The 24,248-nt window shown below is 55.5% G+C and overlaps 11 protein-coding genes across 11 annotated transcripts; 3 read left to right on the top strand and 8 right to left on the bottom strand.

The window, feature by feature from the left end:
* Positions 1 to 2,488: 2,488 nt before the first annotated feature.
* On the bottom strand, positions 2,489 to 2,995 carry ISF_02635 (hypothetical protein; the record flags this gene model as incomplete). Its single annotated transcript, XM_018846241.1, has 1 exon — positions 2,489 to 2,995. The coding sequence occupies one exon, from the start codon at positions 2,993 to 2,995 to the stop codon at positions 2,489 to 2,491; it is 507 nt and encodes a 168-aa protein (XP_018706948.1).
* A 510-nt stretch (positions 2,996 to 3,505) lies between these two features.
* ISF_02634 (hypothetical protein) lies at positions 3,506 to 4,120 on the bottom strand (the record flags this gene model as incomplete). Its single annotated transcript, XM_018846240.1, has 4 exons — positions 3,506 to 3,666; positions 3,733 to 3,746; positions 3,803 to 3,970; positions 4,068 to 4,120. The coding sequence occupies 4 exons, from the start codon at positions 4,118 to 4,120 to the stop codon at positions 3,506 to 3,508; spliced, it is 396 nt and encodes a 131-aa protein (XP_018706947.1).
* An 868-nt stretch (positions 4,121 to 4,988) lies between these two features.
* Positions 4,989 to 5,645, bottom strand: ISF_02633 (cytidine/deoxycytidylate deaminase family protein; the record flags this gene model as incomplete). The annotated part of the gene is made up of 1 exon (XM_018846239.1): positions 4,989 to 5,645. One exon carries the CDS (start codon positions 5,643 to 5,645, stop codon positions 4,989 to 4,991), a length of 657 nt encoding a protein of 218 aa, XP_018706946.1.
* A 448-nt stretch (positions 5,646 to 6,093) lies between these two features.
* ISF_02632 (UPF0665 family protein c) lies at positions 6,094 to 7,281 on the top strand (the record flags this gene model as incomplete). Its single annotated transcript, XM_018846238.1, has 1 exon — positions 6,094 to 7,281. One exon carries the CDS (start codon positions 6,094 to 6,096, stop codon positions 7,279 to 7,281), a length of 1,188 nt encoding a protein of 395 aa, XP_018706945.1.
* Positions 7,282 to 7,425: 144 nt separating this feature from the next.
* On the bottom strand, positions 7,426 to 8,146 carry ISF_02631 (hypothetical protein; the record flags this gene model as incomplete). Its single annotated transcript, XM_018846237.1, has 4 exons — positions 7,426 to 7,499; positions 7,579 to 7,734; positions 7,799 to 7,924; positions 7,981 to 8,146. 4 exons carry the CDS (start codon positions 8,144 to 8,146, stop codon positions 7,426 to 7,428), a joined length of 522 nt encoding a protein of 173 aa, XP_018706944.1.
* A 1,217-nt stretch (positions 8,147 to 9,363) lies between these two features.
* On the bottom strand, positions 9,364 to 10,128 carry ISF_02630 (hypothetical protein; the record flags this gene model as incomplete). Its single annotated transcript, XM_018846236.1, has 1 exon — positions 9,364 to 10,128. One exon carries the CDS (start codon positions 10,126 to 10,128, stop codon positions 9,364 to 9,366), a length of 765 nt encoding a protein of 254 aa, XP_018706943.1.
* Positions 10,129 to 12,503: 2,375 nt separating this feature from the next.
* On the top strand, positions 12,504 to 14,012 carry ISF_02629 (Extracellular membrane protein, CFEM domain protein; the record flags this gene model as incomplete). The annotated part of the gene is made up of 3 exons (XM_018846235.1): positions 12,504 to 12,659; positions 12,720 to 13,534; positions 13,598 to 14,012. 3 exons carry the CDS (start codon positions 12,504 to 12,506, stop codon positions 14,010 to 14,012), a joined length of 1,386 nt encoding a protein of 461 aa, XP_018706942.1.
* A 548-nt stretch (positions 14,013 to 14,560) lies between these two features.
* ISF_02628 (glycoside hydrolase family 27) lies at positions 14,561 to 15,542 on the top strand (the record flags this gene model as incomplete). Its single annotated transcript, XM_018846234.1, has 5 exons — positions 14,561 to 14,671; positions 14,714 to 14,846; positions 14,929 to 15,063; positions 15,164 to 15,218; positions 15,281 to 15,542. 5 exons carry the CDS (start codon positions 14,561 to 14,563, stop codon positions 15,540 to 15,542), a joined length of 696 nt encoding a protein of 231 aa, XP_018706941.1.
* Positions 15,543 to 16,087: 545 nt separating this feature from the next.
* On the bottom strand, positions 16,088 to 18,006 carry ISF_02627 (oryzin precursor; the record flags this gene model as incomplete). Its single annotated transcript, XM_018846233.1, has 4 exons — positions 16,088 to 17,296; positions 17,358 to 17,410; positions 17,470 to 17,602; positions 17,680 to 18,006. The coding sequence occupies 4 exons, from the start codon at positions 18,004 to 18,006 to the stop codon at positions 16,088 to 16,090; spliced, it is 1,722 nt and encodes a 573-aa protein (XP_018706940.1).
* Positions 18,007 to 19,711: 1,705 nt separating this feature from the next.
* ISF_02626 (dibenzothiophene desulfurization enzyme A) lies at positions 19,712 to 21,557 on the bottom strand (the record flags this gene model as incomplete). The annotated part of the gene is made up of 8 exons (XM_018846232.1): positions 19,712 to 19,936; positions 20,012 to 20,189; positions 20,248 to 20,804; positions 20,864 to 20,923; positions 20,975 to 20,987; positions 21,045 to 21,249; positions 21,297 to 21,437; positions 21,494 to 21,557. The coding sequence occupies 8 exons, from the start codon at positions 21,555 to 21,557 to the stop codon at positions 19,712 to 19,714; spliced, it is 1,443 nt and encodes a 480-aa protein (XP_018706939.1).
* Positions 21,558 to 22,171: 614 nt separating this feature from the next.
* On the bottom strand, positions 22,172 to 23,832 carry ISF_02625 (DUF895 domain membrane protein; the record flags this gene model as incomplete). Its single annotated transcript, XM_018846231.1, has 6 exons — positions 22,172 to 22,478; positions 22,535 to 22,755; positions 22,811 to 22,890; positions 22,976 to 23,492; positions 23,558 to 23,745; positions 23,811 to 23,832. The coding sequence occupies 6 exons, from the start codon at positions 23,830 to 23,832 to the stop codon at positions 22,172 to 22,174; spliced, it is 1,335 nt and encodes a 444-aa protein (XP_018706938.1).
* Positions 23,833 to 24,248: the final 416 nt, after the last annotated feature.

The raw sequence follows: 24,248 nt of genomic DNA, 5'->3' as shown, positions 1-24,248 counted from the left end.
TGAAAAAAAAAAAAAAAAAAAAAAAAGGACAAAGGGAGAAGAGGAGCGAGCGTGGTCAAGAAGCATGGTTCGATGCGAATTCTTCTCCCTCCCTTGAACAAGGTTCGCGTCTCCCATCTGCACGCCCCTCCTGAGTTCGCGTCCAGGCTCTCAACTAGGTCCAGCCGACAAAAAAAAGTGAGACAGCGCAGTCTCGGCTGCGCCGCCGGCTCCGGTCTCGCGGAGGTAGGGGGGGCAAGTATCGGATACCCAGCGACTAACAGTTACGGACAGCCCTACAGAGAGGACAAGATTGACAGCCACTGTAAATACGGCAGTGTTGCTGGCTGGGAAGAAAGATAGTAAGGGCGTACGTGAATCCAAGAATGAAAAGTGTCCGTGTGATCTCTCTCTCTCTTTTTTTTTTTTTGCGTCTTCTTCCGCCGATGTTTCAGAGGCCTCTAGAAAAAAACCAAAATGTCTTTGCTCCCGCCCCCTTTTCTTCCCTTTCTCACCCGGGTGGCTGCCTGCGTCCCCCCTCCTCTCCAGCCTTCTTCTTTCTAGCCGCTTGCTATACTTGGAAAGTCGCAAAAAGTTTGGTTTGCTCGAATTACCACAACACCATCGCTCCAGGCGCACTAATAAGAGAAAAAGGGGAACCGGCACGCGCGTCCGTGCCTGGCCCGAGCCGGAACAGCCAGTCAGAGCGGTGGCTAAAAAGGCACAGGCAAGTCGGCGGTCGCTCGGTCGAACGGTTGAATGGGTGTGAAGTCCTAGGAAAATGATTCGACGCCGGGCGCGTTACACGATTTTGACAGCTGTCCTCCTTTGTCTCGCCACGGTCTGATCACGCGGCGCCGTGCTCACCGCGGATTTCTTTTTCTTGGAACAAAGGACGCATTCACCGACCTTTCTTTTTTTTTCCTGTTCTTTGGGTTTGGTTTGTTGGCGCGAATTTCGTTGGCCGTCCATCCCCCCCCCCTCCTTTCTCATGAGGGGAAAAGGAAGATCCAACCCAACCTGCATAAGTGGCTGCGTGGCTGTCCATCACCTGCATTAACTCGCCCAACAAGCAAGCCCTCCAACTAACGTAGTTAGCTGGTTAGTAGAGGGGAGGAAAGAGGAACATGCTTTCTTTGACGCCCGCAAGCTCCCCGGCGGGCGGATGCTTTCGCGCGCAGTAGTTACATAGTTACTGTAGCACGTTCTTGCTTGTTCCGCGGCCGGGGCATGACTCGATGATGGCTGACTTGGTTGTTCGCTTTTTTTGGGACAAACTCGCATGAGTGTGTTCGTATACCGAGCGCATGCCTTGATGAACAAGCAATCAAACGTTGCAGGAGCAAATTTAAGGCGCTGAAATTACAGCGCATCATGTATCACGGCGTCAAGAAATTGGGGGCTGGGGGCGGCATGCATGCTGATGAAGCCAGATCCCTTTCTGCAGACTGGCGTGCATACCACCCTTTTTTGCTTATTCTTCTTCTCTCTTCTTCTGCTTCTTCTATGCTTACAAACGTCACCGGACAAGGCCGAATTCGCCCCGTTATGACTTTGTGGTTTGTCTTATTGAGAGCCACCTGCAGCCTGCTTTTTGCTGAGTTGTCGCAGAGAGAATACTACCAACTGTGATGGACCTTGTGATGCATGTCACTGTTACATTCGGCGGCAACGATTGTAGTCACAACGAATCACTCAGCTCACCTGGTTTGTCTTGGCTTTCTTTTTTTTTTCAGCCGCAATCTTAGACAAGGTGAGATGGATGTCTCGCAAAAAGTTCCAAGATCTTGTTGCAGAAAAAAGGGACAATTGTACATGGAGGTACCTACTCTTTGAGGGTTTTAATGACCACCCCCCCGAAACCATGGTTTGCAAACATCATCAAAAACCCCGTCTAGAATCAGGAACCATGCCGGTCCAGTTTCTAGTGCTTCAGTTGAGGCTTGCCCAACCAAATAGCCTACAGGCTACCAGTAGGTGCCGAACCGGGGGCACGAGCCGAGGGCGGGGACTCGCAGATAGTTTGCTCACAGTCAGCCATGCGGCAAGCCATCGCTTATTGCTGCAAGCTCGTTCGCTGCCCGTGGATGGGAACGGACAGCTACAGTAGGTGCTTGGAGAGAAAAACGCCAAGAGAGAGGGGGAGGTGGGCGTTTGGTAGGTTCTGACAGACACCTTCCGTTGGTGGAAGCAGAAAAACCTTGATTTTCTATAGATGACCTAATAACGATGAAACTGGCAATCACACTCGGGGCGCGTGAACAAGTGTCCCTGGACCCAAAAAGTCATGAACGCATGCAAGCCACTCCAATGACGGCACTTGTGGAGTTGTTCAAGAGTCCGTCGCAAGACCCATGCCATGTTGAGGAGGGGGCGTATAATAGTAGAAAAATAGAATCTGCAAGACACGATGAGCTAACTCTTTTCAGAAGACGCTCCGTGCTAAAGATCCCAACGCGCAATGTAGGCACCAACTCTGATGACGACGGCCCGGCTCCGGAGTTTCCATTCACGGGAGCTGCCGGCGCCGGCCATGCTCCCGCCTCACCGAGCCCCAGATGTACACGAACGGGCCGAGGACCAGCCATGCCGCCAGCACGTCGCCGACCAGGTGCACCCGGTCCCCGACGTTGACCACCGCCATGAGCGTCATCAACCCGATGTGCGCCACGTTGGCGCACGCCGTGAAGTCGAGGAACAGCGCGTGCTCGCTGACGTGCTCGGCGGCGGCGGCACGCAAAAGGAAGACGCCCCAGACCACGTAGATGGACGCGATCATCTCCTCGTACTGCTCCGCGCCGCCGCCGCCGGGGCCCCAGCGGACAAGCGCGGCGAGTGCGGGGGGCACGGGCACGCGGAGAGGGAGGAGGATGAGGATGGGCGTGAAGAAGAGGACCATGCCGCCGCCAAAGGCCGCTGTGACGGTGCGCAGCCACGGCGCGAGGGAGGTGTCGCGCGTCGTCGGGACGGCGCGCTTGGGCGGCGCAAAGTCGGATGAGGCGAAGCGGGACGTCATGGTGAAGTCGGAGGGAGGGAGGGACGAGAGAAACGTAGGCTGGGATCTTGAATGTTCAATACTTGTTTCTTTTTTGTAGTGACGGCTAAGAATGAGCGGAAGCAAAGGGGCTTGATCCCGTCATTTGTATACGCTCGTTGCAAAGACTTCATTCAGTGCGGTCCTCGGCTCATCACGGCGGAGTGATTACACTACTCTCTCCCCGCGTCCAAGGCATCCATCTACGTAATAACCACCACCTCACTCCTCATCACTGCTGTTGCCTAGAATAAGAGAAGAATAAGAGAAGAATAAGAGAAGAATAAGAGAAGAATAAGAGACGGTGTGTATGTTCAGTCCATGTCTTGTACCGTATTATTTTACCGCATGTGAATTTCGCATTCAACGGTACGTGCCATGGATGGAAGATGGTGTTCGTACGCATACAGTAATAGCAGTCTTCCTTCGAAAGCCCATATCTCAAATCCAACTAAAGCTCAATTTGGCTCGGATTCCAAATCCAACTAAAGCTCAATCCGCCCTTGTTCGTAGCGACTGCATCTGTGCTCTCGAAAAGTTTGCTGACAAATCAGTGAGCATAACATCACTACCCTCGGCGCTCACGAGTCCCAGCGCAGCCGGTCGCCGCTCCTCCTTTCCCGTGTCCCTGGAGATGTAGGGGATGCTGCCAACTACGCCCGGGTTAGCAGTCGCCCGTCCATGGATGCCCAAGTCAGAGGCAAAAGCTGCCAACATACCTGGGAGACTAGCGCTGGGCATTTTGCGTACGGCCCGATATTGTAGGAAAAGACGCCCGCTTCCGAGAACTGCGGCAGCCCCGTCTTGTGCGTATCGCGATATACTGGCTCGCCGGTCGTCCAGGGCAAGGCCATGATGGCGTGCGAGTATCCATCCTGATCGGGAGGCATGACGTACTGGTAGAACCAGTCGTGGTACGCCTGGAGGCCCCGGACATCGTCGGGCTGCTGCTCTTCTCTCACGGTTGGCGTGTAATCAGTGCACGAACGAGATGGTCAATAAGTAGGGACTTGGCTGCACAGCACTGTGTTGGTGTATATATCCTTGCACTTACACCTCGAAGCCGTCTTTGCTGTTGAGAACGGGGGGCTTTCCAATCTTGTCCATATACTCTTCAATCTATCGGTCATCGAAATCCAGCCACTGGCCGCCAGTTGAGGGCAACGACTTCACGGGCAAGGCAAAGACTGAGTGCAGAAACTCGTCCAGAGATCTATCAGTGCCCTTGGACGGTGTTTCTACCAAGTCTCTGCGAAATGGACTTTCGTTCGCTTGAAACCCAAAAGATTCCATCCGAACCACGAACGCTTCAAACACCTGACTCAGTTGGTCCTTGACTGGCCAAAAATGAGTGCGGTAGATGAGCTTCAAAGGACGCTGCGTATGAAGATTATTAGTTCTGCAAAACACCGTGCACAAATTGTAGAGTTATCTTACGTCGTAAGTCTTGTTTGCAGTTTCTGCTGATCCGTACAGTGCTTGCGCCAGACCTTGAACTCTGCAGCCGAACGGGCGAAGCCGCCTACCGTATCCCACTTCCTATTTGGAAAAGTTAATTCATTAGACCACAACCATAGAGAAAAGAAGGAAAGAAAAGTATCTCACCAGTTGAGCATGACGTTAACACCCTTGACGCTCGTCGCCCCGAGGCCGGGACGCATCCCGAAGAGGGCCTGAGCAGCAGCAGGTCCTCGACTATGTATCTGCCAAAGCGACAATCGGTTAGTCAAGAGAGCCGCCCAACACATGGAATGAAGATTTTGATGCCGAAAACTCACTCCCGGTACCAACGGAAAAATCCAGCCAAGGGACTGGGAGGAGAGACAGGGGACACGCTATGTCATTGTGAGTGAAAAGTATAGTCAGGGCTTTGAGAGATCATGGAAGATTGATTTAAATAATACCAAAATCTCACTCAGTTCCACACTTTTTTTTAATAACAGAAGAACTTCATATCATTCATATCTGTCGAGCCCTACTTCCAAGCGCTAGATGTCTGCGCTCCGGCCTGCTTCCCTTTCTGGTACGTCTCACTCAGCGCATTATACAGTCCCTTCACGCGCTCAATCTCCGAAAGCCAATACTCCCTCTCCTCCTTCCCTGCCCCGAGCTCCTCCACCAAGCTCAAAAACGAGCGCCCCGTGAAGAAGTTGTTCTCCCGATTGTACAGCGCGCGCCGCTCCACCTGCTCCGGCGCCTCGGTGCCCGGCACGCGAAACACCTGCTGCAGGATGTCGATGTCGTGCGGGATCGCGAACAGGTCGCGGCTGTCCTCGTAGGTGAAGAGGTAGTAGAACTCGCGGAAGCCGGACCAGGCGATGCCGCTCAGGCACAGGCTGCAGGGCTCGTGCGTGGCCAGGAAGACGCAGTCGGTTCGCGGGTCGGGCCGGGTGGCCGGGTCCGGGTAGTCCTGGGTGAAGAATTGCTGGATGCAGTTGATCTCGCCGTGGAGGAGGGGCGAGGCGCGCTCGTCGTTGGTGGCGACTGTGAGAGGTGCGAGGGTCTCTCGGGAGAGGATGGCGGCGCCGAAGACCTTGGAGCCGGAGGCCACTCCGGCCTGGGTCAGTGGGATGATGTCATTTTCGATTACGCGAAGAAGAGTGGATAGGGTGTCTTTGGAACTGGAAGACATTATAAGTGATTGATCTGAAGATGGTTTTAAGCAGCTATAGGTTGCAGAGTTGAGAGTATGCTCCTTTGACCAATGTAAGTAGCTATGTAGCAGCCCGGGGATCACCGCCGAGGACGCCATGTCAGCGGCGGCCTCCGACTGCTGCCACACTCTGCAGATCACCAGAGCGAACAATCAACTAGGCATCAGGTTCATGTTTAATGTTGATGATAAGCCCCGAGTTGACTCATTTTTACACTTACACTCCCAGAAACCAACACCTCGGCCTTGATCTCTCCTCATGGCACGATGACTAAGCCACATCCGCAGTGAAACCTAGCTTCGGGTTTCGAACCTCACCTAATAAATCATCCACAATGGCCCTAACATAGCACAACATCTGCCCGTCAAGGGCCATCTCATAGTCGATTATTATTATTCTCTCTTATTCTCCTGGGAAGAAGCCGCCATGCACTACATCCGACTCTTGCGACCACCCAAGGTCATTCGCCAGGCCGGCCTCCATCTTGAGCTGGTGCTCACCGTCACTACCGATCTCGGAGACTCGTTTCTTTACCCAGATGTGCCGATTGATCTGCACATCGTGGCCGAGATTCACGGGTCTCCCAACGTATCGAGGCTGAAACTGACCGAGAAAGGCCAAGTTACGTGGCGGCCTGGCTTGCGAGTGTCGAAGCAAAAGATTGCGCTCCCCAGACCGGTGCAGGCTGCTCTGGCATCCGGAGCCAGGGTTGACGTTTGCGTGGCCGCGAGCAGTGACCTATCCGCAGAGGGCGCCCGTGACATCCTCTTCCGATGTGAAATAGGCGAAGGCAACGGGCAGGTCATGCCCGTCTGGGCGTCGCTGAGCAGCTCGGACGAAGGCGTGGACGTGTCAACGCGACGAATCGTGCTAGACGACGTGGGCGCCGGCAAGTATCTTGTCGAGGTAGAGGAAGAGATTGGCGAGAGCATAGCCCGGCACATCTGGGACGCGGGCGTGGTGGCCATGTGCTCCGTTGCCGGCGCTTACCTGTGTCCTGGTCTTGACTGCAGCCAACAGTCGCTTCCTAATGCCATCAGAACCACCCTTTCCTCCAAGAGCTCCCTGAACATCCTCGAGCTCGGATGCGGCGTCGGGATTCTAGGCATCGGACTTGCCACGCTGTTTCCTGAACTGCGAAAGGAGGGCCTGGAGAAGTGCACGGTCATGATGACAGATCTGGAAGAGGCCGAGGAGAGAGCCAAGTCAAACATGCGGCGAATAGCCAGAAGCGGCGCATCAAACCACGGCATCTCGTTGCTGTACGAAAACCTTGATTGGGAGGATGGGAGGAAAGGGACGTTTGGTCCGGAAGTCGCCTCCCGCTACTGGGATCTCGTCATCATCAGCGACTGCACCTACAACGTCGATATGCTCCCGGCGCTCGTGGAAACTCTGGGTGCTCTGGAGAGCTCAAGCGCATCGCGGCAGGAGAGCGATGCAGCTGGGACCGAAGTCTTCCTTGCTACGAAGCCACGGCATGCATCGGAGCGCGCCTTCTTTGATCTCATGGCAAACGAACGGTGGTCTATTCAAGATAGCCAAACACTGAACTTGCCTGTCTTGGGCAGTGAGGAAGAGTCGATCGAGCTGTATTTATTCCAAAGACGGTAGCTTTCAGACTCGGGCTGCCGGTTTCATTGACAAGGACTCGGATGAAATTTTCGTATATTCATGATGCGCACCAGTCCGTGCATGTGCTGCAAGTATATATGTACTAGATCATGCTGACGCGAGCCTCCCCCATACGGATCCCGCCTAGCAGTGGGCAGGGTTGTTGGGGTAGACGTTGCCGGTGTTGCAAGTGTTGGGGGGAGAGAACAGAGGAGCGGCTGAAGTTTTCATGTCAGCGCTGTATAAAGCAAAGCAAAGTCTGCATGCATTGAGAACGCACGGGAAGGAGGCACTTACGGTTGACGCCGTAGTTCTTGGGAGGGTTGCGGACGATGGAGTAGCGGCCGCCGGGGGTGAGGCGGTTCTCGCAGTTGATCTGGTTCTGGCCGCCGTTCTGGGTGGAGGAGCCGGTCCAAATGTCGATGTGAGGCTGGCCGTTCTTGAAGTCGGTGTCTTTGGATGTGTCAGTCACCTTCTCAACGACGGGAAAGTCCCGAGTATGTGGGATGATGCTTACCGCACTGGGCGCAGTAGTCCTCGACACGACCGTACTTGGTGAGGAACGGCAGGTAGACGATCTCGCACTGGTTCAGCTCGCCGGGGGCGGTGGCGATGGTGACGGGGTCGTCGTAGGTACCCTTGCCTGGGAGACGGTCGTCAGCATCATGGACTCGGGCATCGGTGAGCCCGTGTACTTACCACCGGCGCGATTGTTGCGGCCGCCGCAGTTGTACGAGGTGGCGGGACTGGGAGGGTCGTTGTCCGGGTAGCCGTAGAAGGTGACGATGAAGTTGCCAGGAGTAGAGCAGGCGGAGGCGAAGCCGGCCAGCGTGGCGGCGACAACGGCAGTGGTGGTGGATCTCATGCTGACTTTTGATGAAGTTGAATTCTCGTGCAAAGAAGTCGGTTGATGAGGAGGAAGGGAATGACACGAATGGAAGGGGACTTGGGACCTCTATTTATTCTTCCGGACCAAGAGACTACATCGTTGGCCGCGTTCCCACGCTACTTGACTAACACGCACTTGAATTCCGATTTGCGTCTTGTCCATACACGTACAATGAATGCAACGAAGCGGTGCCGATTACCCAAGTCGATACCCATGCTCGCCCCAGCTCCCAGACTCTATATCGAGAAGGCCGGCGGCGCTCCGGGTCCACGTCGCGATGCTACGCTGACATGGCGGGGTCGGCTTGTTCAGTATTCCTTGGAGTGTTCCGATGCTAGCGGCCGGCGATTCGTGGGATTATTCATCAGGGAAGGAGGCCACCGGAAAGCCTAAAAGAGAAACAAAACTTGTTTCGTTCGCCCTGCACCTCAGCGTCAAAGCAGAGAGCGGCTGGGATGCCCTGTTTCTCAACAGGGTGCTTCCTTGAATGCAAGCTGACCAGCCTCGCCAGGTCGGCGCCAAGATGACCCCAGCCATCCACGTCGCTTCGATTCAGGAGCAGAGATGCGAGCTCCCAACAGGGCAGAGTAAAGCTAAAGGGGACGCGTTGGTTCTGGCCACCCAAATCGGCCTCCACTTGCCGGTGCTTGGTGCTTACCGGCCATGGCCAATTGCCGCCAATGAAAGAAAGGCCTCTGCGTATTCCCACAGTGACATGCTTCGCTAATGAATCGGACTGCTGTTACTGTTGACCGTACATACAGGTGTACGTACCACCCGCGGCGGGGGCGACCATCGGTCCATCGGTGCTTATAACCGGGCACCGCGATGGACGCCGATGAGGTCGAGAGCAAGTTGTCTCGGGAGTACAGCAAGCAGGGGAAGCAATTGACGTACACCGCCATGGAACACTCGTATTGCTGCGCCTAGCCGAGACAGTTCGCGCCTGAGCACTTGATCTGGGAGGTGAATGAACTTGTACTACTGCAATGCCTGCATGCGGGAACAGGAATCCTTGGCGCTGGTTGGACAGTCTCACGCTCCGTGTTGACCGGGCCCTGTGGGCAGCTACTTCGCAGAGTCTTTCCTCTTCGAGATGAATGCTTCAAGCTGTTTATGCAGAATGCGACAACCCACCCGTGTACTCAATTTACTTGATCACTTGCAAGGGGCGTGCATGTACCTCTTCTCGTTCACTCAGGCCCCTTGCCCTTCACCTCCAGCACAATATCGGCCACCTTGTCCGGCATGCTCAGGAACGGGCTGTGCGAGGCCTTGAGGCTGAACCGCCTGACCGCCACGCCGTCGCGCTCTACCCTGCGCACCATGACCTCCTGCACGGCCAGCGGCAGCGCCTGGTCCTCCTCGCAGAAGATGTACGTCGTCGGTATCGCGCGCCACGCCGCCTTCCTCCCCGCGTCGATCGGCGTGGCCTGCGCGGCCGTCCCGTGCGCCGCCACCCGCAGCGACTCGGCCCGCGCCGCCTCCGCCGGCTCCAGGTCGTTGTACAGGTGCTCGATCGGGTTGCGCCACCTCAGCACACCCGCGTCGTCCACCAGGTACGGCGGGTTGGTGCCGCCCAGCATGCCCGTCAGCGACTCGCCCTCCCGCGGCACGAAGGCGCACATGAAGACCAGGTCCGCCACGCCCCCGCCGCCGCCCCCGCCGGGGGAGGACACGGCGAGGTCGGCGAGGGCGCCGCTGGAGACGACGCCGCCCCAAGAGTGCGCGAGGACGGTCAAACGCGTGCCGGCGGCGGCCTCCTTGGCGACGAGGGTCCGGAGGAAGGTGATGTCGTCGTGAAGCGTGGCGGTCGGGGGGACGGCGTTGTTGTTGGTCGGGAGCGTCTCACAGATGGTGCGGACGCCGCGCGACTCGAGTGCGTCTCGGAGCTTCTGGTAGTGAGCCGGCACGTGCCAGGCGCCGGTGACGATGAGGACGGCGGTCGGTTGGGACATTGTGATGCAGTGCGTTGGGTGTTGATGGAGGATGATGCGAGGGGGGTTGGATTTGGGACGAGGGGAGGAAGAGACGGCGTTTGTCTTGCAGCTTGATGCAATCAGGCCCTGCCTGGGTTACCCCGCTGAATAAGCACTTGCATTACTAGTATAGGGTAGACGGCTAAGACAACGAGTCAAGTGTCTAGTTGCAGATTTAGTGTCCTGAACCTGCTGATGCAAAAAAACAAGAGGCCATTCAGAGTGCTCTTCTTGTATCTGCTCAATGGTTGCAAGGTGGGTGGTGATGTGAGCTGCTCTGCTCTAGATGGACAGTGAAGCGATACGGTAGGTTATTAGGCTCTTGAGCCAAGTCATTCAATCTACAGAGCAGTCTACCCTACAGTAGCTTCTTTATAAGAGGAGCGCATTTTGAAGGAGAAAAATAAAATTCGTGTTTTCTTTCTTTCTTTCTTTCTTTCTTTCTTTCTTTCTTTCTTTCTTTCTTTCCTTTTTTTCCTTTTTTTTGTCAAAGTCATTAAGTTCGTACTGGACATTTGGTTACGGATACGTACTGAAGAACCAATGTTAATCACCTCTAATGTGGAAACTCACAAGTCTATCACCACTTCCGGGTCTCAGTTTGCCTCAAAGCAATCAAACCACAGAGTAGCCCAGAACTACTGCCAAGCACTCTGTAATTACCATGTTTAACTTTCATCGCTTTACCAAACCGAGTTTACCGGGTCGACCAGCAGCAATTTCCACGCCACGCTCCCCGCGGAACGCAGATCCTACGCCGCGAGGCGCTCTAACAATACAAGACTCATTCAACCCATTATTCTAGATCAACCAACCTATCCCAAAATCACGGAAATCAGGTGTGATCGCCACCTCAACGGCAGTTAAGTGTAGGGGTGGTTAATTCCCGCTGGGACTAGGAAGCAGTGGTGGGAGCCCGATGAACTACATACGTTGATTATTAAAAATTCACCCATCATTATTGGACCCTCTTCACACCTCTTCACCACCTCTTGCAACTAACAATCTTTGGGGACGACGGCAGTTATCATAGCTGACATATCATATCACCTTACCCTCCTGTTTAATGTTCAATCGATAGCGAGGAGAAAAAAAGTAAATATGAAAGCCACAGAAAACCATGAAAAGCTATGTAAATCCATGCTGGATGCGGAGTAGGCCTGGAGAGACATCGACTGATTGGCTTGGTAATGATGACAAGCTGCCAACCTGCCAGAAGGCGGAGCCTTGCCCCATGCTGGCGGAACAAGACCGAACTTGGGAACCACCCGCAGGGTTGCGAAATTTATCTGAACTCTTTCCCCCTGAAAAATTATTGTGCGGTGGCGTCAGTGGTGGGCCGGATGCCTTCCTCCGGTCAGGATACAAGGATACTCAGGCAAAAGCCCCTGTGCTTCAGTATTGAACAAGAGATGCAGATTTCCGTCTCAAGATTGCCACGGGCCAATTGCTCTTTGTTCGAGTTGTCTCGACTAACAACCAGTTCAGAGTCCAGAACCCAAGCGGTGAACCCTCAACGCGCCACGGTCTTGCTTCTCTTCCGACGAAAAGGCCAGGATGGTTCAGCCACCAACACGGTCTGTGCGAAAATACAACATTGCACCAAAGTACAACGGTCTCCCGCCGCTAACTAGTTTAGTAGTTGCCACTGTCCGTCTGATATAGATGACCGGCTGCGCGGTCCGCACTTTTGGCGGGGAAACTTGTCATGCCTGACTCTGTGACTAACTATGCTGAAGCTGGGCGGGGGAGAGCGAAGAATGATAAAAAGACCCCAATTATTAATATCTTCGTCACTCGGTAATCGAAATGACTTCTCGGACAGGTCAAGATGCATGACATGAGAGGCCAAGACATCGCCAAGACCCCGGGCCGGGGAAGAAAGGATCAAAAGCCGACGCGCCCACTCGGGGGCGTACTTGCAAGACATCGTCGTCCAACCACATTTCATTCTTACCATGTGACGATGGCTTGTATGTACCGGTCAATGATCGTCGGCTCCGACTGAACACATCAACAAGGGGGGAAGCCCTGCGCGTTCTCCGCTCTCCTCTCCCAAATAGCTCCGGAATGAGTCGCCTTGTGGGTTTTGCACTGGCGTTGCTTTTGTAGATTCTGATCGGATGGGAAAGGGGAGGTAAGAAAAAAGTCGGCGTCTCTAGCTTCCAGAGGGTCCCCTACCTGACCCCTGTGTATTATTTCTTGCATCTGAAGTAATAAGAAGGGCTGTCTGTCGCGTGCCTCCTTCCCCGCACCGACAACACCTCTTCCCACGAATGCAACCTGCAGTGCCGGAATGCGACCGCGCCTATTCCCTACGAATACAACTTGAATAAGTCAAGAGCGCATTGAAGATGTTGGTTCGACATTGGGGTCTGGCCGCCCTTGCATTGGGCACTGGGCTATGCGTGGCGATACCGGAGCAGCAGCCGCAGCAGCAGCAGCAGCAGCAGCAGCAGCCACGAGCAGACAGCGCAACGCTGCAACTACCACCACTCCCTTCTTGCGCTGTAAGTGCCAGTTCACGACGTACCTCTCCTACTTACCAAAGATGGGCTGACGTCTTTTAGCTTCCGTGTCTGCTCACCGCAATGTCCAAGTCGAAATGCTCTCTGACAGACAAGGCCTGCGTCTGCCAGGACCACGAGCTGCAGACCACCGCCGCGGCGTGCATCGCCAAGGCCTGCTCCCTCGCCGACGCCCTCCAGACCAAGAACGCGACGCAGACGGCCTGCGGGGCGCCCGTTCGGGACCGGACCGGGCAGTACTACGACATGTCCATCGCGCTCGGCGTGCTCGCCATCGCCCTCGTCATCGTGCGGCTCGTCTTCAAGCAGTTCTGGCACCCGAGCCGGTGCCTCGGCCCGGACGACAAGATCATCCTCTTCACCCTGCTGCTGCGCGTCTCCGGCACCATCCTCAACATCAAGGGTCTCGCCGACCACGGCATGGGCCGGGATGTGTGGACCTTGCCGGTCAACCAGCTCAGCACCTTTGTCATGTGGCTGTACGTCATGGAGGTGCTGTACCTGACGGAGCTGTCCCTGATCAAGCTGAGTCTGTCGGCGTTTTACCTATGCGTTTTTCCGGGCACGGGCGTCCGGCGGCTGTTGTGGGCGATCCTGGTCATCAACGTACTCTTCGGTTTTGGGTTCGTCACGGCGGCCATCTTCCAGTGCACGCCGATTCACTACTGGTGGACGCAGTACGAGTCGCCGGGACACGGCCACTGCATCAACATCAACGCCTTGGGCTGGTCCAACGCCGTCATCAGCGTCGTGATTGACATGCTGATGATTGTCGTTCCGCTCAGTCAAATTACCAAGCTGAAACTGCACTGGAGGAAGAAGGTCGGAGTATTCATCATGTTCTTGACAGGAACCTTGTAAGTGAACAAACCGAACAACGACGGCCTTGCCTGCTGGAATCTAACTGTGCGGCGTTATAGCGTAACCGTCGTCTCTGTCCTCCGACTTCGATCCTTGGTTAGCTTTGCGAACTCGAACAACCCGACGTGGGACCAGTGGGAGATTGCCTACTGGTCAACGATCGAGGTCAACATTGGCATGATCTGCACCTGCCTCCCCTCGCTGCGGCTGCTTCTCCTGCGTCTGTTCCCCAAGATTGTGGGCAACACGACGGCATCGGGAGGCGACGTATCTTACGGCCATGGGTCGCGCGGCCAAAGTGTCCTTCATTCCAGCGCGACGTTGGAGAGTCACGGAAACGAGTTGCACAGCGTGGGCCACGCAAAGGGGGGTGACTGGCACTCAGACGCGGCCACCACCGACGATCTACGCTCGGAGGAGGAGCATTCAAGCAAACAGTTTCATGGATTCCATTGGGATGGGAAAGGCAGATAGGCTGGACAAGTGCAACCTAGTTCTGTCTTGTTTTGTAAAACAGAAAAAAAAACAGCCACCCCAGTTTGGTGCCGAGGATGCTTTCAAAAATTGTCTCTGCTGCGATTCCACAGGTAGGAGGGGTTCAGCGAGGGTATACACAGGACATGTACAAAATGAAGAAGTAATTATTGACCAAAAATCCTCGTAGCTAGACAACTAGCAAAGTGTATAATGGCTTTAGCAGCCATCTAAAAGAAGCATCGTCATGTGCCTCTGGCGGCCTTGGCAGAGAGCTTATGTACTCTTAGCGCTGGGCACGACTCTTGAAAAGGATATCTGTACAGAAAATGAAATGTGAACTTCAGAACCTTTCCTTTCGATGCAACCTTTGTAGTGAAACAGATACCTGCAGGCTCGTTCCCTTTTGTTATTGGAAGTAGTTACTGTTACACTGTAAAGCTTTTAGCCTTTTCTCGACTTAACTATAAAGCTTGAGGCTTGGGCTTGATTGTGTGGGAAGAAACCTGCCACAGGCATCAAATATCCACGTTTTGCACTCCGCCGCAATGAGACACGGTTTGATGAACGCTTGGTTCTGTGCGGCGAGCTCGGTTGCGACGGTCGCCACGGCCACCGGTGCTCCAGAGCAGCAATTCTTGCAAGGCAAAGGCGTGGCTGTATGCGAGCGACCATTGCAAACGGGCTAATAAAGTGTTCAGAGCAAAGAACCAACGCTAGGATGGAACTCGTGGAACGCGTACCACTGCGACATCAACGCTGCCAAGTTTCTCGAGGCTGCTGAAGCCATTGTTGACTGTGGTATTCGTGACGCCGGTTACACCTACATCGACAGTACGTTAACAGCGATGAACTAAACCAAAGGAATGAAAAAAGAAACAAAAAAGAAGAAAAATTCTCATCAGCTCTTAAACAGTCGATGACTGTTGGCAGGCCGAAGGAGGTAGAGTGAATGGGCATATTGCCGTCGACAAGAACAAGTCTCCCGACGCCATCGATGGCCTCGCTAAGAAAATCCACGATATGAATTTAAAGATTGGAATATACAGCTGTAAGTTGTGCAAGTTCCCAAACCTCTCCACTTTTCAACAATGGCCAACGATAAGCACCCGCAGGAACAAATGCATGCGCCGGCTATGCTGCCAGCTTAGGCTATGAGGACATCGACGCCGCCGACTGGGCCTCATGGGGCATCGACTACCTCAAGTACGACAACTGCCACATCCCCCCCCCGACTGGGCCGACCAATACGTCGCCTGCGAGCCCAGGGATGTCCAGCGCGGCGTCAACGGCACCTGCGACCTCTCGCCGGAACCTCGCCTGACGCCGCCGGGCTACGACCGGCGCACGTCCAAGTCCTACGAGCGCTTCCGGCGCATGGCCGATGCGCTCGCCCGGCAGCCGCGCGAGGTCGTCTACTCGGCGTGCATCTGGGGCCTCGCCGACGTCTACTCCTGGGGTCGGGAGGTCGCCGCCAGCTGGCGGATGGGCGCCGACATCGAGCCCGGCCGGGGCGAGCGTCAAGTTTAGTATCAATGAAAAACTCGTTCCGGTCGCACGCGACGGGGTTTTACGATAAATGGGGTGTTAACCCGGACTGGACGAACGACCCGGCGAATCCGGCCGAGTTCTGGTCCGGGCCGTCAAAGGACGGGCGGCTCGTGCTGATGATGAAACGTGAGGGAGGAGACGACGAGGAAGACGGCGACGTGGAGCGAGGTGCCTGGTTTGCCTAGTGGCAGGTATCGCGTGACGGAGGTCTGGACAGGAGAGGACCTCGGCTGCTTGGACGGCTATTCCGCTGATGTGGATGCTCATGACACGGCGGCTATCTTGGTAGGAAGACGCTGCTGAAACTTCATCTCCAAGTCCTTCTCCACAAGTAGTGTAATGAGGATGTCCATGTCACAGTTAGGTGCACTTATCATGCTGATCAAGATGTCTATTTATTTGCAAGGATCATATGTAGAAAGGTAAAAGAAGATGGACATGAAAAATATCGCTGTGTCGCAAAGACAATGCCCGAGGCCTCATCACTCACTCGACAGTGTGTCGAGCCAAGACCACGGATGACTCTAAACCTGGTCGTTGTTGTTGTGGAAAAAGAAGCTCTTGTGCTCGCTCTTGACCTGATCGTTCTTGACCTGCTCGTTCTTGACCTCCTCGTTCTGGAAGAAGACATTCTTGGGCTGGTTCTTCTTGGGACGGTCATTCTTGGGCAGGTCGTCCTCGAGGAGGTCGCTCTTGGGGCTGGTTGGGGGCTGGGTGGTCTTGGGGGGCTGCTGCTCCTTCTTGGGCTGGTCGTTGTCGAAGAGCGGGTTCTTGGGCAGGTTGGTGTTCTTGGGAGGGTCGTTCTTGGGGAGATCGGTCTTGGGAAGATCGGTCTTGGGGGGCTGCTGGTTCTTGGGAGGCAGCTCGTCCTTGGGCGGCTGCTGGTTCTTGGGAGGCTGCTGGTTCTTGGGAGGCTGCTGGTTCTTGGGGGGCTGCTCGGTCTTGGGAGGCTGCTGGTCCTTGGGCTTGTCGTCGTCCTTGGCGGGCGGCTGATCGTCCTTGCCCTGGTCGCCGCCGGCCTGGTCGTTCTGCGCGATCAGGTTCTTGGTGCCCGACGGCGCGTTCTTGATCGCGCCCTTGATCGCCAGGCTCTGGAGGTGTCCGCACATCTCACCGGCCTTCTTGCCGCGGCCCATAAAGTACGCCGCCAGACCCGCGATGTGCGGCGTGGCCATGGAAGTGCCGGACATGCTGGTCGTGCCGCCGCCGACCTTCAAGCTGACCACGTCGACACCCGGAGCGTACAGAGCCAGAGGGGAGCCAAAGTTGGAGTCGGAGGCGACGCCGCCGTCGGCGTTGGCGGAGCCGACGGTGCAGGCGGAGGGCTCCGAGGCTGGGCTGACGCCCTTGGCGTCGACCGGGTTGCCGCTGTTGTCGCCGTTGCCGGCGGCGACGGCGACGAAGTAGCCCTTCTTGACCAGGGCGGCGACGGCGTCGTTGGAGGCCTGCGAGAACTCGCCGCCCAGGCTCATGTTGACGACGACGCCGTTGGGGCACTCGCGGTTCGCGGCGTCCTGCGCGACGAACTCGAGGCCGCGGATGATGCCGTCGTTGGGGCCGGTGCACTTGCCGGAGCCGTCCTTGGAGAGCACCTTGACGCCGTAGAGGGCCGTCTTCTTGGCCACGCCGTACGTGTTGCTGCCGACGGTGCCGGCGACGTGCGTGCCGTGGCCGCAGTTGTCGCTGTTTTCGCCGATGAAGGTCTTGAGCTGCTTGGCGCGGCCGCCAAAGTCCTGTTGGGGGGGTTAGATGATGGAACTGAAGCGGCGGGGAATCCGGGCTCTCTTGACTTACAGCGTGCGACTCGTCAATGCCACTGTCGACAATGTAGCTGCAGGTTCCAGCGCCTGGTGACAGCATCGTCAGTGAGTGAGTGTTTCTCTCAGCAATGCAACAGGCCACTTACCGGCAGAATCATCATAGACGTATTTGCGAGCGCCGGTGCTCTTGTGCGAGATGCGGGCCAGACCCCAGGTGGACTGCTCCTGGGTGACGGCAGCAAAGGCCGACATCTGGACATTCTGCTCGACATACTCGACCTGCCCGAGGAAATTAGCGTTCAGTACTTTGGTCGTGACCAGTACTTTGATCATGTCCATCCGTGATTACAACTTACATCCGGGTGGTCGCGGATGCTCTCGAGAGCCTTGGCATCCATCTCGCCGGAAAAGCCGTTAAAGACCTCGCTGAAGAAATCGGCCGAGTCGCCGCCGCTGCCGCCCTCGCCGCCGGACGTGCCGGAGGCGGAGGACAGCGAGTTGAAGGCCTGCTTGACCGACTTCATCTTGCTGCCGTCCTTGAACTTGACGAGGTACTGGTTGGCGACGATGTTGTGGGCGCCGGCGCCGCGGGGGATCAGGAGAGGCGCCGGCTCAGAGCGCTTCTTGGCCGCGGGGGCGGCGGCGACCAGCGGCAGGACGGAGAGGAGGAGAGACAGCTGCATGTTGGGCAATGCAATGCAAGGCAGCGAGTGAGTGAGTGAGGGAAGGGATGAAGGAATGAATGTATGAATACAAGGTGAAAAGAAACAGGGGAGATCTGGAAAAGATCTCAAAGAAAGGAATGGAATGAATGAATGAATGAGGCACTGCCTTGAATCTTGATGCTGAGAGAAGAATAAGGAGAGATACTCTGAGGCGGGCTACAAGACCATCTTTATACTCGTCGATGAGCGATCGAAGCCCACCAAGAAAGAGTATCTAGTTACTCCTACTCCCACCCTCTCCAGATGGCTGTTTCATCCCCGGTCGAAGTACCTCGAAGGCAGACGTATACGTTCCTCAACTCTCAGCTCCTCGCCTTGTTGGGAGTTCGGACAACAAACATCCCGCTGCAGCCCGCGCCGTCGACCGCCTAGTTCGAAAGCCGTGGACTCGGAACCCCATGCAAACACTCAATATCAGACATCAAACTTCTCTCCCCCATGCTATTGCCCCTTGTTTCCGTACAATGGATAGATAGATGGATGGATGGATGAGTGAGTGGATGGTGGGAGCCGCGCACTAGTTAGGTCCCCTGGCTGGTCGATCACTTCCCTGCGAGGCAGCTCCCATGTTTTATGCATGAATTAGGCTGGCGGCTGTGGCAACTAACAAGCCCTGTCTCCGAGCTTCCGTGGCTGAAAAGCTGATGAATGAGGCGCCACACGTAATTGAGTTTTACGATCCCTCAGATCGGCTGAGCAAGTTTGAGTTGAGAAGAGAATCACAGGAATGGAAGGAAAGATGTATATTCTGTACGATTATACGATGACGGAGTAAACCTTGACAACAACCCAGTCAGTTCCTTACATGTTCTAATGACCCGAGGTCTAAAAGCCATCTTCCTCGCTGCGCACGGTCAATCGTCAACCCACGGCAAGCCACTCCTGGGGGTTCTGCCCTTGTTTCCTTGCTTGTGGCTGTTTCTCCCCCTGATCTTCTCACTGTTTTTCATGGGGCGATCCCATCCACCCGTACCCTTTTCATAATGAATCTCGTTTCAGCCCTCGGGCAGTGTACCGACAACATTGAATAAACTCCGTCCCAAGTTCTGGCTGATGCTCTTCTTCTCCACAGCCAACTCGCTCGGCGGCTCGGCCTCGCCTCGTCCCACGTTTCGCTTGGCCGAAATTGTGCAGGTTTTGGTGTTCGGCAAATACTTTTTCACGGTCCCCGAAACGTTCTTGGCCCCTGGGCTCGCATTCACGTTGGGGCCAAGCCAAATCATTCGACCAGCCAGTAGTAGATCGATAGGGACTTTCCGATGCCAGTTAGTGCGTGCGAAACTTGGCAAAATAATCGGGCGGATATGGTTCGTTGTTCTGGGAATACTTCATCTAGGTATACCTTTTCCACTGTTTTTTTTATTAATGAACAACTATTGCGATGTCGCCAAGGGATAGCTTCACAACCGTGACCTTGCGAGAGTCACTCCGCCACTGCGTATCACTTTTGCATAGATCTACAATGTGGCTTGTTAATTCATGACAAGGTGGCTTGTTAATTCATGACAAGGTGGCTATATCATATTTATGCAGATGACTATAGCTGATGTTCTAGTTCTTTGAGTATGCCGACGTGTGGAAGCTTCAGCCACAATCTACGCGTCCAAGAGCCGCCACCGAGGAAATCGCGCCGCGGAAACAGTTGGCTCGGGGAAACCGACCCCTATTCAGGAAACGCGCTCTCCTCCGCACTCTGCCCTGCCTTCCAATGATACTTTGACGCCACATGTTCCGGCTTGGGATGTCTCTGACCGGCCTCGGCGTAAAAGTTTTCGCGATACGTCGCGCCCGGGGCCGCGTAGTCATCCCAGAACAAGCCGCGCCGCCGCAGCTCCGGGAGAAGCAGCTCGATGATGTCCTCGAACGTCTGCGGGAACAATGCATATGCCTGGGACAACAAGATTAGACAGACCGACGCACACCGGGAGGTTGCGGCAAGGAAAAGACGGAGAAGGGGACTCACCAGGTTGAAGCCGTCGACGTCGGCCTCCCGGACCCAGGTCTCGAGACTGTCGGCGACCTGCGCCGGGGTGCCGACGAGCAGCGGCCCGTTGCCGCCGAGGCTGACGTGCTCGGCCACGGTGTGCTTTGTCCATTTTGAGTTGGCCGGCGAAAACCTGGCATACGCCTGCACCGTTGATCTGAAGCCCGCATCAGTCAGTCGCCATCTCCCCACTTGTCGACAGTCCAAGGACTCACCTCACTGCGTTGCTTTCCACCTCGCGCAACTCCTCCTCATCGCCGTACTGGCTCAGGTCGATGCCCGTCCACCCACCAAACAGCGCCAGCGCGCCCTCCAGCGACGCGTACCTCCTATACTCCTCGTACTTTGCCCGCGCCTCCTCCTCCGTGCGGCCCAGGATCGGCGTCGCCAGCGCCAGCACCTTGAGGCCCCGCGGGTCCCTGCCAAACACCTCCTTGGCCGCCTGCCGGATCTCGGCGACGTTCTTGCGGCAGGCCTCGGGCGCGTGGGCGGAGGTGAAGATGGCCTCGGCGTGCTGCGCGGCGAAGAGCTTGCCGGACTTGGAGGCGCCGGCCTGCAGGAGCAGCGGCGTGCGCTGCGGGCTGGGATGGACCACGTGCGGGCCGGGCACGGTGTAGTGCGCGCCGGCGTGGTGAATGGGCCGGACGAGGGAGGGGTCCGTGTAGAGGCCACGCTCGCGGTCGAGCGTGACGGCATCGTCGCGCCAGGAGGCCTGCAGCAGCTTGTAGATGACCTTCATGTACTCCTCGGCCTGGGCGTAGCGCTCGTCGTGCTGCGCGTGTTTGTTTGCGTTAGTAGTTTGTCGTCCTCTGGACCCCGGAGAGGACGTACATCTAATTGCTCAGTGCGCCCCAGGTTCTTAGCGGCCGAGTCCAGATAACTCGTGACAATCTACTGTGGTGTGAGTAGAGATTCTGATCGGTAACATCTTGTCGCACGTACATTCCACCCCAGCCTAACAAGAGCCTTAGTCGAGATACCCTGGAGCTGACGAATATTGAGCTGTACTTACCGTCCCTTGGTCAAGTGATCGATGGTAGAGATCCTCCTAGCCAGATGATATGGCTGCTCGTACGTAGTAGAAATAGTCACTCCGAACCCGATGCTCTTTGTCGCCGCTGCCATGGCCGGGACAACTGCCAGAGGCTCCGTCACCGGCCACTGCGCGCCAGACACGATCGCCGGCTCCAAGGACTTCTTGTACACATCGTAGCCACCTACATCAATCAGCGGCGGGTGTCGTACTCTTGGAGGCTGTACTTACCGAGCACGTCGGCGATGAAGATGCCGTGAAACTTGGCCGCCTCGAGCAGCTTGGCCAGCTCAATCCAATGCTCCGTCTGGTCAAACTTCCAAGACTTGTCCTCCGGGTGGCGCCACAACCCCGGAGACTGATGACCGCTACCTAAAACAGAGTTGGTGACTTGAAAGGGCAGGTTGGCGATGTGAGCGCAAACGTACACATCATGACAAAGGCATTGAGGATGAGCGGTCTCTTGCCGTTGGTGGGGGTTTCGTCGGCCATGCTTGCGATGGTATCTAGAGTGGCTGATGCAGATTTCTAGCCAGATGAGTACATTAAAAAGTTATTACTTGGAGCAATTGTCCCGCGATATAAACGTCGTCTGGTGTCTTGGCTCGGTAGTCGGGCTAACAATACACGGCACTGCTAATGAATGCAATGACGTGATTGTGGCGACGCAATTGCGACGCATGTCGAGCGGATATAAATACAAACTTGAGTCAATTATATTTCCAAGTATATCCGAACGTGGGGGGAGTTTATCTACCGAGTTATCTCCTGGTTCGCCAGTTCGCGGGGGAGACAGGATAGGTAGGATATGCGATGGCGCAATTTGGACCGCGTCTTACGAGGAGCAGGCTGCATATCAATGCTTCCGGTTTCGGATTTCAAAGTGATTGGATTTATTTGACTATTTGGTAGGACCGATTGGGATATCGAAAAGTAAACTACTGTCATGTTGTCCCCTGGTTTCTTCTCGGCGGTATTGTGCCAGTAAAGCAGCCAACCTCCCCGCCTACTTCAACAGCAATTCTTCTATTTCTGTTCAAGTTCAAGAATCAATCTACCCAAACAACTGCCACAAATAACAACTGCATGAAAAAGAATGCACGCGATTAGGTAGAAGCCACATCCCCCGCAACCTTGACATCACCAGGCTCGCTGCTGCTGCTCTGCTCCGAATGCTGACCATCATCATCACCCTCCTTTACCACGCCAATGTGGCGTAGAACGAACCAGGCAGGAAGAATAGCAGCCGCCCAAAGACCAAAGTTCAAGTAGATGCTGCCTACCTGTGCCATGATCTCGATGGATCCCAAGCCGTAGCTGATTGCCTGCCAGGCAGATTCGGTTCCACGCAGCAACGCAGAGTAGCGGATGACCTGCTCTTTGGTATCGGCCAGATTTTGTATGATAAAGTAGCTATTGATTGAGAGTCAGAGAAAGAGACATGAACGAATATGAGCTTGATCGCTTACAGAAACATGTAGTTCAACTGAAAGCCAAGGAGCAAGAAGACATAGACGGCGAAGCCGGCGCCAAAGCCCGGGGTTGTCCAGTCGTATGTAGGCTGCGTGCGATGGTAGCGAGTGGACAGCACGGTTGCCCAAGTCCACCATGCCCCCTGCAGGGTGATGATTGTCCAGAAGCTGGATCTGGCTCTCAATTTCAGCGGAACGTCCGTTTTATCCAGCCAGTACTGTTCATCCAATAGTCAGTACCCTGTGATGCTTGTGGTTGGGAGAACGGCGTACCCCGAGAACGTTGCCTCCAATCGCAGCCACAATGCCCGACAGGAAGGATCCCAAGGCGCGCGAGCGAACAGAAAACCATACTAAGCGGCAGAGTTGTCAAGATGCATATCTTCTTTCGGGGATCCAAGGAGAGGAGAAAAGGGGGGGGGGGAGGAAGGGACTCACATGAGAGGTAGGTGAAGAAGACAGCTTCAGCATATACGGCCTGTCCAATCAGCAGCAGCAGGAGAAGAAACTTGCGAGAGAAAAACAACTTGATCGTCGCCTTGATCTCGAACCAAGGATTGTTGAAGATCCCGAGCTCGACCTTCTTCCCATCCTGGCGCTGCACCTTGTCCGGCGGCGTCAGGAGCAGCGCGCCGACGGGTGCCAGGCACTGCAGCGCGATGAAGACGAGATACACCGTATGCGACACCTTTCCCGCCTCGCTCCGCCCCGAGTTCAGCCCTAGATTAATCGCGCCGCCGAGGATCTGCCCGCTGACGCGGTACGTCAGCCAGTACCCCAGCGCCTTGCCCTTGTTCCACGGCTCCGGGTAGGCGATGGCGATGGCCGCCTCGGCCATCCAGAAGACGCCCGCGGAGACGCCGCACAGCGCGGCGCCGAGGATCGTGAGCCACTCCGTGCCGAAGCGGTTGTTCGTGTACAGTCCCGCAGCGTACGGGGGGGGGGGGGGCTCGAACTTTCGGTGCGTGGGGTGGCGTACGTTCCGAATATCAAGGCGCCTTTGATGCCGATTAGGCGGACCAGGGCGCTGGAGAAGAGGCAGGAGACGACCATGAGGGAAAAGGTCAAGGCGTTGGCCGTGTTGACCAGGTACGGCTTCTGCGCGCCGCCGGCTCCGAGGGAGTTCATGGCTCCCCATATTCCCGGCGCGGCAAAGTTGCAAAGGCCGAGGATCGTGATGTTATAAAACGTCGAACGATGCCATTTTACTATGATGAGTGAGTCCAGGTTGGCAAGGTTGTCGTTTATAGGCGCATTGTCGCCTCTTCCATACCTGAGACCGGCTCGGAGGACATTTTCGTCTGAGAGAGACGGATGACTGAAGGAATTTGAAGAATTGGACAGGGAGAAAATCAAGCAAAAATATTCAAAAAGGATTTATACAGAAGATGAGTTTATTTAGGGTTTGAATACATCCGGTGTTCGCTCCTCATGCGTCCATCCTTCATTTGCCGGCTTGGTGAGCTGCTGCTCCTCCGCTCTGCGGCAATCCCCCGAGCACGTCATTTCAAGGAAGCGAAACAACATGCGGCAACAACCTTGGCTTTGAGAGCTTATCAATTGCGTTTGACAGGAGATCAGATGAGTTCATTTTATAATGATAGTTGCGGTTATTGATTGACAGCTACTGCAACGTTCCGGATTCCGCGTACCCGCCACACTCGGCAGGGCGTTCCGGCAGTTGAGTGAATGAATGAATGAATGAATGGCT

The sequence above is a fragment of the Cordyceps fumosorosea genome, assembly GCF_001636725.1.
Source record: "Cordyceps fumosorosea ARSEF 2679 chromosome Unknown scaffold_4, whole genome shotgun sequence".
Classification (NCBI taxonomy): Eukaryota; Fungi; Ascomycota; class Sordariomycetes; order Hypocreales; family Cordycipitaceae; genus Cordyceps; species Cordyceps fumosorosea.
The sequence above is the reverse complement of the archived record's forward strand: the minus strand, read 5'-3'. Positions and strand labels throughout refer to the sequence as shown.